Source organism: Trachypithecus francoisi, unplaced genomic scaffold, assembly GCF_009764315.1.
Source record: "Trachypithecus francoisi isolate TF-2019V2 unplaced genomic scaffold, Tfra_2.0 Lachesis_group14, whole genome shotgun sequence".
NCBI classification, from domain to species: Eukaryota; Metazoa; Chordata; class Mammalia; order Primates; family Cercopithecidae; genus Trachypithecus; species Trachypithecus francoisi.
In genome coordinates, this window is record NW_022681459.1 from 53288340 (window position 1) to 53303103 (window position 14764).

General features: G+C 58.4%; 1 protein-coding gene across 5 annotated transcripts in view; it reads right to left on the minus strand.

The window, feature by feature from the left end:
- TAFA5 (TAFA chemokine like family member 5) overlaps positions 1-14764 on the minus strand; it is a 264344-nt gene that overhangs the window by 38416 nt on the left and 211164 nt on the right. For 4 of the 5 annotated variants that reach the window (XM_033233538.1, XM_033233539.1, XM_033233540.1 and 1 more), the window contains one exon: positions 4892-5019. In XM_033233538.1, coding sequence (XP_033089429.1) covers positions 4892-5019 — 128 coding nt within the window. Of the gene's footprint in view, positions 1-4891; positions 5020-14764 lie in introns of those variants that run through there. The other variant, XR_004442443.1, reaches the window with a different exon arrangement.

The window sequence follows — 14764 nt, forward strand, 5'->3', positions numbered from 1 at the left end:
AGCTCTGGGCCTGTCCCCAGGGAGCAGGAGCCAGAATGGGGAGCCAAGAAGGGGCGCTGCTCATGCCTAGGGAGAACCCACCCAGGGTCCCCTCGCCTGGGGCAAGTGGATGTCCACAGGGCAGAGCCGGCTGAGAGGCAGGGCCTGGAAGAGCATTGCAGAGGTCAGTTTCTCTCAAGCCCCCACAGGACGCGGATTTCCAGCCTTTCATAGCAACCTAGGAGAAAGCCTTCTCCCATACGACCATGCGTGCGCAGGCGCGTGCCTGTCACCGGGCGCTCACCCTCCTGACACAGATGCCCTCTCGCATTTTCATTCTATTCCTTCCTCCTTTTAAATGCTGGTCATGACCTATTAAATTAATTTCACAAGCCACTAATGGGGTGACGACCTGTACTTTCGAAAGCAGTGATCTCGGGCCGGTGTGGTGGCTCACGCCTGTAATCCCAGCACTTTGGGAGGCCGAAGCAGATGGATCACCTGAGATCAGGAGTTCGAGACCAGCCTGGCCAACATGGTGAAACCCCGTTTCTACTAAAAATACAAATGTTAGCTGGGTGTGGTGGTGGGCGTCTATAATTCCAGCTACTCTGGAGGCTGAGGCAGGAGAATCACTTGAGCTCAGGACGTGGAGGTTGCAGCAAGCCAAGATTGTGCCCTTGCGCTCCAGCCTAGGTGACAGGAGCAAAACTCTATCTCAAGAAAAGCAATGATCCTGGAAACAAAAGTATCAGCATGTGCCTGGGGTCCACACTCGGTTAATCCATGAATCCTGAATCCACGTGTCACACACAGAGGCGCAGGCGTTGCCAGGGGACGGGGCAGCAGCAGCCTTAGGCCCAGCACTGGTGCTAGGCGACCCACACTCTGGTGGGCCCATACAGACAAGCAAATGGCAACGGCTCACACAGGAAGGGGTTGGGGAGTGACGGGGGCTCGGCATGATGGTGGAGCGTAGCTGGGCAGGCTGGGAGCGGGTGGCTGCCTGCATCAGGCCTGTGCTGGAGGCGGGCTCTCATCTGAGAACGTGGCCATTAGGATGGAATTAGCAGCAACTCAGTATCCACTGGGTCTCTAAAAGCCAAGTTATGAGAACACCGTCATCTCTCAGAAAACCGGTTTATGGAAAAGGGTGAAATCTCCTGTAGTGCTAATTTACCATCCATGAGAGAACTCAGATGCAATCGCACAACTGGGATTGTAGCTCCCAATTCTATGGTGTTTGGTTCAAGAGCCCAACTAACCTTTTCAGAAAGCTTTGAACACAGGTCACCACAGGCCAGGGATTCTATTAGGAGCCGGCTCTCCTGTTGTTCCCAGACTTATCCCGAGATACCTGGGAAGACGACAGGGCCCACCCCGGTCCCCTGGAGTGAGCACACGGTCACTCACCGAGATCCACCAGCCCAGGCACCCGTGGCCATGTACACAAGGTGCCCCCGCCATGGCAACGTGAGGCAAAGGCTGAGAAACAGGTCCTCAAGCCCCCGACACACGCTCTCCCCCAGGAAAGCAGAGCCATCCCCTCCACCTATGAGACCTCACTCTCCAGAAGAATCAGGCTCCCTGAGAGTGACCAGCCCGGGAGGGGCGCCTGTCCTTCCCATGCTGAATGATGGAGTGTCCTGCTACAGTAGCACTCCCACCTGCCCATGTCCCTGGTCCCTGCAGGTGCCCTCCCAGCTTTCACCAGCAGAGGCTTGGGGGGTTCCCTGCAAAGTGTCCTAACGATGGGAAGATCAGAGTATCTGAATCTCCTGAGCTGAAAGCCACGTGGGGTCTCACGTCGAGCCAGGTCTGACCTTTGCGTTGAGCAGACCAGGCAGAGTCAATCCCACCTCCCTGGACTTCTGTCCCCCTGGCCACCAGCGGTCACTCCAGCTGGCGCAGCCGCAGTATTCAAGCCTGTGAAACTGAGCTCCCAGGCCTGCGAGGCCCAAGGGAAGGAAAATCCGCAGCCATCTCCATCAGGCTCTCTGAGCACACCAAGCACTGGACAGGTGCAGCTACTGTTCCCAAAGCCGGGAAGGCCGGAACCCCTCTGGAATATCCCGGGTGCCTGGTTAGCCTCTGTCTCAAATGCCCCAGAACAAGGGGGGCTCACTGTCTCCTGTGGTGGGCCCTGTAGGCTTTGACTGAGCTGATGCGGAGAGCACCTCGGTTCCCCGTCTCTGCACACACAGAGGCCGTGCTGGCCAGGCAGACCTGGACGGATGTGGGAGGCTGGTTGGGTTCTGGGGTAGGTGAAGGGGTCCCTGATGAGACTTCATGAGAATGACTTAGGCGCGGAAGAACTAAACGGGAGGAGGAGAGACGAGAAGACAGGCATTCTGCGTGAATGCAGGAGGCAGGGAGGGCTGGGTCCAGGGTTTGGGCCAACAGTGAAGAAAGGAAGATACCATGAAGCTGTCTGACAAGGCGTTCTCCAGGCAGCCTGACAGGCTGGGGACAGGCCACATCTGTGTCCCCCACTTACCAGCGTGCGCCCTGTGTGCGGGGGCTTCACTGATCACTTTAATTAGCGTTGCCCTTATCGGGGCCAGAAGGTCTGCCACGGTGACCCTGGGCAGAAGCGGCTGCAGAGCTGCACCAGGAGAAGGCTTCAGGCAGATCTGAAGACTCCGATGCGACCGGTGGGCGAAGGGCATCCCTCTAAGGGGGTGCAAATGCTCTGAAGCAGGTAGGGGGGTGCTGGCAGAGCACTGTCAGTGTGCCCAACGCCACTGAGCTGCTCGCTTGAAAATGGACTTTATGTTATGTGAATTTCACCCCAATAAATTACCAAAAACCAAAATGTGATGATGCCAGCAGCCTCCAAGTAAGGACCCAATCCTGTTCCTGCCAAGCACGTCGATGCCTCTGGAGGGGCTGGGCCAGTTCCGACCCTGTCACTGGCTCAGCAGGGCTGTCTGCGTCGAAGTGACACCTTTATCCACCGCCAGCTCTCACAGGGTCTGTGGACTCCCTGACTTCCCACCCTGGTGAACGGAGCAGTCAACTCACAGACGTGCACTCGAGTTCCTTCCTCAAGGGGTGTGGCCTGAACACTTGGCTTGGGCGCCTCGTGGGCCTCGAATCACAAGGAGGAGGGGCTCATCAAAGGGTGACTGAGCAGTGATGGGTCACTGGCAGCTGGGACCCAGAGTGGCTCTCACACCCATCCCTCCAAACTTCGGGGCAAGGCGGCTGCTTATGTTGAAGCTTCTACGAAGGAAGCGAAAGGCTGCGCCTGACCGGGGTCCACAGGTGGATGGAATGCACCTGCTGTTTGTGTTGCTGGAGATTCGGGGAGGCAGCACAGGCCTGGGAACCCCAACGAGCAGGGACAGAGGGGGGCCTAGGCCCCCTCTGCGGGCAGGTAGCAGTAAGGACATGGTAGAGTACTGTGCATTTCACGGGTGCAGGACGGAATCATCTGCTTCTGCACTGAATGCCAGATAAACAAACACGGACCAGGCAAGCCCAGGACCTCAGCTTAGATCAACCCGTGCCCCTCCTCTCCTGTCCTGTCCGCATGCCTCAGGGGGGCACCGGTGCCCGGCCTCACACTCCTCCTGTAGGCCCACATTCCAGGCAGGCACTCCCAGGGGGCCCTGGGCCGCCAGCGAGGCTGAGTCTGCATGAACTTCCACAAATGCAAGAGGCCCCTGAGAAACCCACGGAGGGCTTGGAGTGCTGCCTTGCCCACCTCACTGACATCCTGGCTGTAGCAGAAAGCCATGCGACTCCCAGAAGACAACCCTGAGAGCCCCGAATTATGTCAGAACCCCAGGGATCTGTGGTTCTCCTTGGAGCAACGCCACCAAATTGGCCTCTTGAACCAAGTGCCGGAGCAGCCCAGCCGAGCCCTCGCTTGGAGGCCGCTCAGGCAGCAAGAGGAAGGATTTCCCTGCAGCCCACTGTGAGAGGCTGCAGCCCCATCTCTGCGCAATCCTTGGAGGGGGCTCGGATGCCAAGGGCTTTCCAGATCCTTCTGCCCAGCCACAGATCTCCCTGACTTAACACTGTCAGAGCATGGAGCCCAGATCCATGTTAGGGAAACCCTCAGCCACTCACGTCCTCAGCTTCCAATGCCAACCTCAAAGCAGGAGGAGCCAGGATAAGGGGGTACCACTCGCCAGGGAGAAGTCGAGACCACCCCACATGTGAATGCCCCAAGCCCCATGCACGTGGGCTCCCCTCCTCTGCCTCTCTTCCCTGCCCCTCTGCAGGGGAAACTGCCTCAGAATCCGTGGCGTGCCTGGAGGAGCTGCCTTCAGAAAAGGCCCAGGGCCACCTCGCGTTCCCCAAGCTTCTGCCCTTGGGAAGAGCAGTTCTAGACACCCAGGTCGGCTGTGGCTTCGGGCGGATGGGGTGTGCTGCGTGCCCCACTCAGTGCGACAAAGAGGAGCTGAAGGACCCTCCGGGTCTCTGGTGTGAGCAGCCACTAGGCCAGGCCCAGGGATGGAAGGAGCACAGCTGGACGGAACCCGCACCGACCCTGTCTCTGCAGGAGCCCCCTGTTCCCTGGGGGAGTGATCAGAAGCTCATCCTTAGGAGGGGCGGACGCCTCGTCCAGCCGGGAGTCACGGGCACATCAGTCCCAGAAACAAGAGGGCTCTAACCAGTGGATTTCGGGGCCTGGTCTGTGACCTGACTTCTGGGCTGACCACTCTTGCAGGTGGTTCTTTATCCAGCTCTCAGCCCCCACATACTCACGGACCCTCCGCCCCAGGACAGACGGTCAGGAATTCGGCCCCCGAGAGGGACGTGGGGGAGGAGACAGGGCCCTGGCCTCTCTGCACGAGGACAGAGTGAGCAGCTGCCACCCGTCCTCACGGAGCCAGGGTGCCATCGGAGGCCCGCACATGCCCCTCCCCAGCACACACACGAGAAAGCCAAGGCCACGTACCGTAGTGGTCTTTATCCTCCCGCCGGGCTGCGTGCACGTCCAGCCTGACCGGTTGATTAGCAAGTCGCAGCCTTCCCCCTCCAGACACGGAAGCATGTCACACCACTGCTTGGTCTTGATAATTCTTGCTGCAGGAGAAAAGAGGGAGGCAGTCAGCAGGCTGCTCTCGTGGATCGCGAGGGTGTTGCCGAGGGGACCTGGGTCCTGACACTGGCTAGGAGGGCCCTCAGGCAATGCCCGGTATGGCTCCACCCAGGGACCCTCAGGCAGGGACACCAGGCCCAGGGGCTTCGCCAGCTTCCTGGTCTCCTGCTTTAGTGCTTGCTCCCCATGTCCTGCTCTGCCATCGGCCAGTCGTGGAGCAGTAAGCAGTGACCGAGGGAGCTGGAGACACGTCCGTGGAGCAGAGCCACGGCTCCTCCTGCAGCGTGGCTGCCTCACTCTCTCTTGTCTGGCATCCACTAGAGAGCAGGGAAAGGCAGGAGGAGGGGGTTCCCAGTCAGGACGTCCTCAGATGCAGCGAGGGCGGGCCTGTGCACAGGGTGGGAACCAAGGGGGTCCAGACTTGGAGTTCAGAGTGTGAGGCCAGGCAGGAGGTGGGGAGTCGATGCCCCATCCTTGACTGGAGGATTTCACAGCAACCCCTGGACCCCATCTGCAGATGCCCAGCGGACCCCCGGGGCTGGCCCAGCACCAGCCATGTCAAGGCTCCAAGGTGAAAGGATGTGACCAGCCATGACAAGGCTCCAAGATGAAAGGAGGAGTCCTTGTCATGACCCCCGGACAGGGCAGGGGGCAGGGGAGGGCCCGGCGGATGGGGGCACTGGCTCCCCACCAGCACAAGGCCTCTGAAGCCCATGTCAACTCCTTCCGTGCCACAGAGAATTGCATTTTCTCTCTTCCCTGGAAACCCACCCCATTTTGTGGCTGTAGGGTTAGGCAGACTGGAAATTACTCTCTACCAGAAAGCCCGAGAAGCAAGGGCTTCATGGCAGAGTAAAAGCTCACTGTATTAACATAACCTTCGCTGCCGGAATCTCAAAAGAACGATGAGTCATTTCTCAAACTCGGAAAAAATAGGTCCTTCCTAATGAACACGTAATTACTTTTATACAAATTGAACCTACAAACAGGGATTGCCATCCCGCTGAAAAACGTAGGCATTCAGCTCAGACACCAAACACCTGCCATGCAGTATTTCAGTTCAAGTTATAAACATGTACATTTATATACACAGGATTCTACACCAACCTTAACCCCATGGTTGGAGATCAGGGAGAACTTTGCATTTTACATGAAAAAGAAGTTTGAAAGTTTGGGTCCAAGGCTCTAGGAGAATGGATGGAGTTGTCACATAGTCCCACTGCACTCACTGGTGAACGCCACGCGCCCCACGCTACGTGCAAAGTGGTTGGACTGCATGTGACTCGCTTCATGCCAGTGCTGGGAGGGCCAGGGTTGGCCTTCTCCTCCCCTTCCTTGCCCACTCACAGTTCCTCGGGGTCCTCACTGTTCCGAGCAGAGGCTTGGAACTCATCTTGTTGGATGCGCGCAATTTACCTATGAAGCCCCTTCCTGCTTCCCTTTTTGGTCCCTCCTTCCTGGGGCTCAATGTTTGATGGGTCCAGTGGCCCCAGGATGCAGAGAATCCAGGGTCTGGGCTGCCTCAGCTGCCAGCCCTGCAGAGTGCGGAAGGACTCTCTGTCACCCACACCAGGCCCAGGCTGCACAGACACCTAGGCCCAGCGCAGGACTGGCCCCCATGGCCCTCAGCCCCCACCTCCTGTCTGAAGCCCCGGTCCCTCTCACGATGCTCCAGAATCCTTGACTTCCTCCTCTCTCCTGGGTTTTCTCTTCCATGTCACCTCTTTTCCTTTTTTAAAATAAAGCACAGGACTCTCAATTTGCATAAACCAGAACTGTAGTTCCCCAGGATATTTGTTTACTTGAAAACTTGAAAAAGTTTCGGAGATTCCTCACCACAGGAGGGAAATGACTACTATCTAAACAGTTCTGCAATGCATATGTGTGCACGCATGTGTGCTAACACATGGTCCTCCTGACAGGCGGCCAGCTGGCTTCATGGCTATGCAGACAGAACGCTGCGCACGGCCCCAGGTGCAGGAGGGCCACTGCTTGGACAATGCTCTGCAGTTCCCATGTCTTGAAATTCTGAATAATTTTTAACAAGGGCCCTGCATTTCATTTTGCACAGGGCCAGCCAATTATGCCTCTGGCCCGCAGGCAGTGGCTGTCCCTGTAGGAGCAGTGGGCAGCAGAGGACAGGGTCCTGAGGGACAGCTCACTCCTCAACCCACGAGGGCGCGGGCCCTGGGGTCATCGCAGGGGATGCAGGTCTGGGAGGTCTGGAATCTGTCATGTGTCTTCCCAGGGCCTCTTTTCTTGTCTGTTCCTTATTCCTGCAGAAAGCCGCCAGCAGCTGTGTCTCCCATCCCTGATGCATCGTTTTGGGTGACAGGAAATATGGTAGAAAAACCTCAGACACCCACGAACACGAACCTTAAACCCACGAGGAAGCTACAGGATGAAACGCACACGGCCCAATAGCAGAAATCCCCTTGCAATGCCTGGGAAAGAGCTGGACAAAGTACAGCAAGCATTGTGTGTGTGTGTGTGTGTGTGTGTGGGGGTGTGTGTGTTGGGGGTGTGTGTGTGCATTGTGTGTGTGTGTGTGTTGGGGGGTGTGTGTGTGTTGGGGGTGTGCGTGTGTGCGCGTTGGGTGTGTGTGTCTGTGTGTGTGTGCATTGTGTGTGTGTGTGTGTTGGGGGTGTGTGTGTTGGGTGTGTGTGTGTTGGGGGTGTGTGTGTGTTGGGGGTGTGTGTGTGTGTTGGGTGTGTGTGTCTCTGTGTGCATTGTGTGTGTGTGGGGTGTGTGTGTGTTGGGGGTATGTGTGTGTGGGGTGTGTGTGTGTTGGGGTGTGTTGGGAGTGTGTGTTGGGGGTGTGTGTGTTGGGTGTGTGTGTGTGTGGGGTGTGTGTGTGTTGGGGGTGTGTGTGTGTTGGGTGTTTGTATATGTGTTGGGGGTGTGTGTTGGGGGGTGTGTGTGTTGGGGGTGTGTGTGTTGGGAGTGTGTGTTGGGGTGTGTGTGTGTTGGGGTGTGTGTGTTGGGGGGTGTGTGTGTTGGGGGGTGTGTGTGTTGGGGGGTGTGTGTGTTGGGGGTGTGTGTGTTGGGTGTGTGGGGGGGGTGTGTGTGGGGGGTGTGTGTTGGGGGTGTGTGTGTGTTGGGGTGTGTTGGGGGTGGTGTGTTGGGGGTGTGTGTGTGTTGGGGGTGTGTGTGTGGTGGTGTGTGTTGGGGGTATGTGTGTGTGGGGTGTGTGTGTGTGTTGGGGGTGTGTGTGTGTTGGGGTGTGTGTTGGGTGTGTGTGTGTGTTGGGTGTGTGTGTGTGTGTGTGTGTTGGGTGTGTGTGTGTGTGTGTGTGTGTATTGGGGGTGTGTTTATCTGGTACCAACACTGAAGGACATGAAAGGAAGAGGCTCCGGTGTGGCTTAAAAGAAGTCCCCATGTGTGCTCCCATGCATCCCACAGCACGGCACCCAGGGCGGTCTTCAGCGCGGTGTGGCTCCTGCTCTCATCCTGAGCTGAACGGGGCCTCAGAAACCCCCTGGGGTTTCCAGTGCCTGTCCTGTTCTGTCCTAACAGCCAGACTGGGCTGTCTCAGGTGAAGTGAGCCCTTCAACTGCAACAGGAAGACGTTTTCGCGTCTGCCTGGGCCAGGTTTGGCCCTCTCTGCAGCACAAGGCAGGACCTGGGCCATCAGGAGTGGGGCCGGCACAGACCAGAAAACCAGGGCAGTGTGGGTGGCATCTGAGGGCAGGTCCTGACCTGCCTGCAGGGCAGGCTGTGAGAGGGTGGACAGGAGGTGGCCTGGGCTCAAACCTTCACCGCCAAGCTCAGCTGGGACCTTGTACCCACCCTGAAGCTCATGCTCTGGGCTGGGAAGTCCCAGGAGAAGGATGCTGAGGGTGGAGACGGCACAGGCAGAAGCACCCCACCTGGCACAGGGCTCGGCTGGCCAGCACCCACAGGCTACGTTGCTGGGGCCCTCTCGGTCAGGCTAGGATGGAAGCCACCGGAGCTCACTGGAACTGTGGGGCTGAGGACAGGGGAGGGATCTGGGGCCATGTGCCAGCCTTCAGCATCTGGGACACACGCATGCTCCAGTGCCAGGCCCCAGCCCACTGTCCCTCTACGGAGAGAACCCTCATCCCTGCCAGCCATGATGTGGTAACATGCACAGTGGCACTCAGGGTCAAAAAGAGAAGAAGGAAGGAGGGCAGGGCCCCTGGGGCCTTAGGCTGGTGAAGGGGGCTCCAGCCTCACCTATGCTGTAGCCGTGATGCCTGGCCACACACCACACACATATGTACCCCGCAGACACACGTACACATCACCCACATGTATACACCACATACCACACGCAGAGGCATGCAGGCACACACACAGGCACACACATGCTTATGTAAATGCATGTTCGCAAACACGTATCTACAGGTGCAGCACGGACATGCACACATATGTGCAAGCACACAGAGATATGTATCCTCACTTGCACCCACATGTGCACTCTCATGTAAACACGCATGTACATGCATGCAGGTCACTTTGGGGCTTGCCTGCTCTCAGCATTTGCAGAACAAAGGGACAAGCAGGCAGCAGGCCTGCCCTATCCCTGGTCCCGGCCCTCCCGAGGGCACCAGCGGGCCGGCCCTGAGCACACAACACCTTTTGTTTGCCGGCAGGAGCTGGGCTCACCCACCCCAGTCCACTTCCTGCTGGAGGCGGTCAGAGGCACAGTGCCGGGCCACCATGTCCTGGGGACAAAGCATCCTTTCAAGCACACATCTCACAACTCCCTTTCACCCGGGCACGGGTGCGGAGGCCTCTCCTCTGGTCCCAATGTTGCAGTAGCTCTCGGGAGGGAAGGGGGCGTCCCTGGGGTTGACAGAGCTTCCCGAGATAGTGTGAGTGATGGTGACTGAAACCTGGGCTCTGGGCAAACAGACGTCATCACCCATCCACATGGGCTAACCTGGGGGTCCTGAGCACACAACAGGTAAAGGGCACGGTGGGTAAAGGGCACAGGGTCTCATGCATGTTTATGTCCGCAGTGCCTGTCCCCGGGCCGATAGGAGCAGGTGCTTAGGACGTGGCTGGAGAAGGGAGCCAGGGAGCCCCTGCCTAGGATGGAAAGGGGGCATAGGGGTGCAAATCAGAGGGGTTTGTCCAGACTGGATCTAGAGTCTCACCGATCTTCAGCCTCTGTAGGACCCCACAGTCCCCGAGACCCAGCCCAGCCAGGCCCGGGGCCAGCAGTGCTCTTTCTCCAGCTGGAAATACTTCTCCAGGGTACCACTCAGCCCCATCTTCCATCCCACACCACGCTCTCCACCCCACACCACGCTCTCCACCCCACACCACGCTCTCCACCCCACACCACGCTCTCCACCCCACACCACGCTCTCCACCCCACACCACGCTCTCCACCCCACACCACGCTCTCCACCCCCACCACGCTCTCCACCCCCACCACGCTCTCCACCCCACACCACGCTCTCCACCCCACACCACGCTCTCCACCACACACCACGCTCTCCACCCCACCCACGCTCTCCACCCCACACCACGCTCTCCACCCCACACCACGCTCTCCATCCCACACCACGCTCTCCACCCCACACCACGCTCTCCACCACACACCACGCTCTCCATCACACACCACGCTCTCCATCACACACCACGCTCTCCATCACACACCACGCTCTCCATCCCACACCATGCTCTCCATCCCACACCGAGCTCTCCATCACACACCACGCTCTCCATCACACACCAAGCTCTCCATCCCACACACATAAGCCATTCACACATGGAGACACAGGCACACACATATACACAACACACACAGCCACATGTCCACACACAAATGCACACACGCACATACACACAAGTCCACTGTGTGCCCTCTTGCAGACTCACTAACTACACATGCATATCGTCCCTGGGGCCACCTGGCTCCCTGGCAATGAGTCTCCAGGTCTATGGGGGGCTTGGCTCCTTCCACCACTCTAGGTCCCCTCTGTGTGCACATTCAAGCTGCCTCCCCAGACAGAGGCCGGCTCCTGCTCCAAGGCCCCCCACTCCCTGGGATGATGCAGCTGCTGCACCCAGACCCTTGTCAGTGGTAGCATAGGAACCTTGGCTCCAGGAGGGCAGAGTGCAGAGGACGCTGCCCAGTGCAGGCTGGGACTGGGTTTCAGGGGAGGGAGGGAGGGAGCCAGGGCAGGGCAGGAGCTGGGCTCTTCTTGAAGTCTCAGAGAGGAGCAGGCCTGGTGACCCTGCAAACAGCCTGGGGAGGAAAGGGCTGAGATGTGGGCGGGGCCTGGCTGGCCACAGGTCCTCAGCACAGCCTTGTTCAGGCTCCCAATCAGTTTGCTGAAAGTCCAACTTGCCAAAAACGGTTGGGCGACCCTTGAACGGAGTTGAAGACAGAACAGGGTGGCTGTTTGGGTGACAGGGGCCAAGTCAAAGCTGACTTCAAACACCCCATCTACACAAAGGCTTGGGAGGAAAGTATACCCCAGGAAAGGCAGGCAAGGGTTGTGCTGAACCCCAGCGGGCGAGCAGGGTCCCAGGCGGGCGGCCCACAGCACCTGGGTGGACCAGTGCAGGGCAGGGTGTGCCATGTCCTCAGTGTGGGGACACACCCCAGTGCCCCAGAGGAGAACCCTCCCTGGGAGCTGCCACCCAGCTTCCTCCCATCACGCCTGCATCTACAGCTCTAGACACAGCTGGAGGACGCGGATGCAGGGCGGAGGGAGGCTGGAAGCCCCTTCTAGGCCCGGCTGCAAAGGTCATCTCTGCAGACAGGGGCCTCTACCCTCTGCCCCCATGTCCTCTACTAGATGGAAGCAGCCAGTCCTGAGACACCCACTCCAGCCATGTGCCACCTGGGGCACCCACTGATGTGGGGCACATACACATCCACTGTATCAGGCCCTCGAGATGAAAGGCTGCAGGCCTCCCACAGCTGGCAGTGCCTCTAGTCACAGCCAGAGGGCTCTGCCCATCCCCTCCTCCCCAGCCTGAACTTGCGGGACAAGAAGCAGACAACTAAGTGGGGTTCTCAGCCTGAAGTAAAGCTGGGCAGACGGCATGGGAGGAGCTGTACGGTCAAAATCCAGCAGGGTGTGTCTGTTATGTGGGATCAGACATCTGAACTCGTTTGCTATACAGCATCGAACATCTCAACTGCTGAAGTGGGACAGCTCTTGCTACTGTGTGTCCTGAGAACCTGAGATGATCTCAGAGCTGCCAGACAAGCTCTCATCCAGCCTGCGGACAGGACGAACTGCCCCTGGAGTGCGTGCACACAGGCAAACATGCACATCCACATGTACACTCACATGTACCAAGAAGCAGGTCACAGTGGCACCCCCACCCAATACCCGCCTTCCCGAGGGAGAAGAAACCCAGGCCCATTTCCGCTCCCCTCCTTTCCTACCCAAGGGGCACCCCCAGATCCCAGTATCCTTAAGACTGTGCTGGCTTTGGTCAAAGGGCTGCTGGTTCCCGAGACCGTCCTTTCATTCAATCAATGTCCCAGAACTAACTCGTGTCCCAGACAGCTGCCCCTAGGAACACAGGAGGGGGCTGGGGACAGCAGAGGTCGCCTTCCAGCTCCAGGGCAGGCATGCAAGGAAAGGAGCTGGAAGCTAGCGGGTGGGGTGGGCGTCGGCCTATCCACAGACACTAGGCTGTGAGAGCCTGACCTCACCAGGGACGGTGTACCCAGGTGTGACTAGAGCTCCCAGGGCAGAGCAGGCCAGCAGGGACTGGGGGAGAGGAAAGGAGAATCTTGGACAGGGAGAAACCCGCGCGGAGAAGTGAAGAAGGACACATCTGCTCCTGCTGAGCGCTGTCTGCTTTCTGGGAGCCAGGCCTTCCTCTCCCGCCTCGACAGCCTCTCCGGACCTCAGTCAGTGCTACTGTGACCCCGCGGTCCCGATGAGAGAGGGGCTGCTGCAGACCCCGGGACGCCAGTGAGACAGGGGCTGCTGCAGACACAGACCCCGGCGACCCGATGAGAGACGGGCTGCTGCAGACACAGACCCCGGGACACCAGTGAGACAGGGGCTGCTGCAGACACAGACCCCAGCGTCCCGATGAGAGACGGGCTGCTGCAGACACAGACCCCGGGACACCAGTGAGACAGGGGCTGCTGCAGACACAGACCCCAGCGTCCCGATGAGAGACGGGCTGCTGCAGACACAGACCCCGGGACACCAGTGAGACAGGGGCTGCTGCAGACACAGACCCCGGCGACCCGATGAGAGACGGGCTGCTGCAGACCAGACCCCGGGACACCAGTGAGACAGGGGCTGCTGCAGACACAGACCCCAGCGTCCCGATGAGAGACGGGCTGCTGCAGACACAGCCCGGGGTGGGGGGATCTGAGGGCCACACTGTATTTGGTGGGAAACTTCTAAGAGCCTTCAACAAAAGAAACCTGTGACACCGGGACACAGTCCGCAGGAGGGGATGACTGCTTGTTGTAAAGTGATTTTGTATTCTGCCTTTTTAAAAAAAAAAAAAAAAAAAAAAATGAAGCAGCTTACAAATGTCCATTTTTCTGGGGAGAATATGCCCTCTTTTGTGCAGGCCTAGATGCCCACAGGGGAGGGGTCTCTGGGGTCTCCTTTCTTGCCCTGTCACCTGCTCCTGTTTCTAGAGGGTGCAGTGGCCTGGCAGGGGCACTCACAGGCCTTTCTTTGGGCAGGAGGTGCAGGGAGGTCACCCATGCTTAGGAAGGGTGAAGGGTAGTGGCCCCTGCTCCTTGGATCCACCTCGGACAGGGGGCTCGAGCTGGGCGTGACCACACAAGAGACCTCCCATGGCCCTCACCCCCCCACCCCAGCAGCACAGCACATGCCCTGAGCAGCCCTCGGTGGCTGCCCAGCTGTGAGATGTAAGAGCTGGAGCTGCTGTCTTGGGGTACTGCGCCCCGAGGGAGGGAGAGCCCACCAGTGCCTTCTGCAGATGGTCAGTGTGGAGGCACCTCTGACCAGCACTGGGAGGTCCTGGGTCTGTCTTTTCTCAGACTTAACACAACCATGGAGGCTGGGAGAACATTTAGCCTTAGCCCTGGCTGGCTTTCATGACATCAGGACTGTAAACGACAGTGAGACACGTGGTGCCTTCCAAGTCTTCTGTGGCCAATCAGAAGCATGCTTGCCTGGGGGATACAGCCTTGGGCCATCGCCTCCTGGGGACAGCGCTCAGTGGCCTAAGAATTCTGGCCACCTACCTTTTCTTCACAGGCTGTGTTTTCAATGGCAATGTCAGAGTGCAGGTATGTTCTGTGTGACCTGGAGGGACACTCATTTCCAAACGCTGTCCAGGGGGCCCACGTGTGTGAGGTGGGATGTGTGTGTGTGTGTCTATACGGTGTGTGCGTGTACCCGTGTGCACGTTCATGCAGACATTCACATCCAGCAAAGGCCCAGCCACTCCCAATACCCCGTGTAAACTCCAACAGGAAGAAGAGGCAGGAGCTCGATGTCTCACTGGGGCATGCGAGCTGCTCTCCGGGGTGTGGGTGGTACACCCAGGGCCACACTCTGTGTGCTTCCCGCCTTCCCTCTCCCCGTCTCAGAGCAGTTCATTAGGAGTAAGTGCAGCAGTAAACATGGAATGAACATTTCTTCTGTTCGCAGTCGCTGCAATAATTGGATTATTCCCATTTAAAGCCCCGCTTACTCACGCTGCAAGGCAAAGCTTGTCTTCACCCGAAGGAGACATCTTAGGCGAGTTATCAGGAACCCGCTCATAAAAGTGCCTCCCAGGACAGCTCTG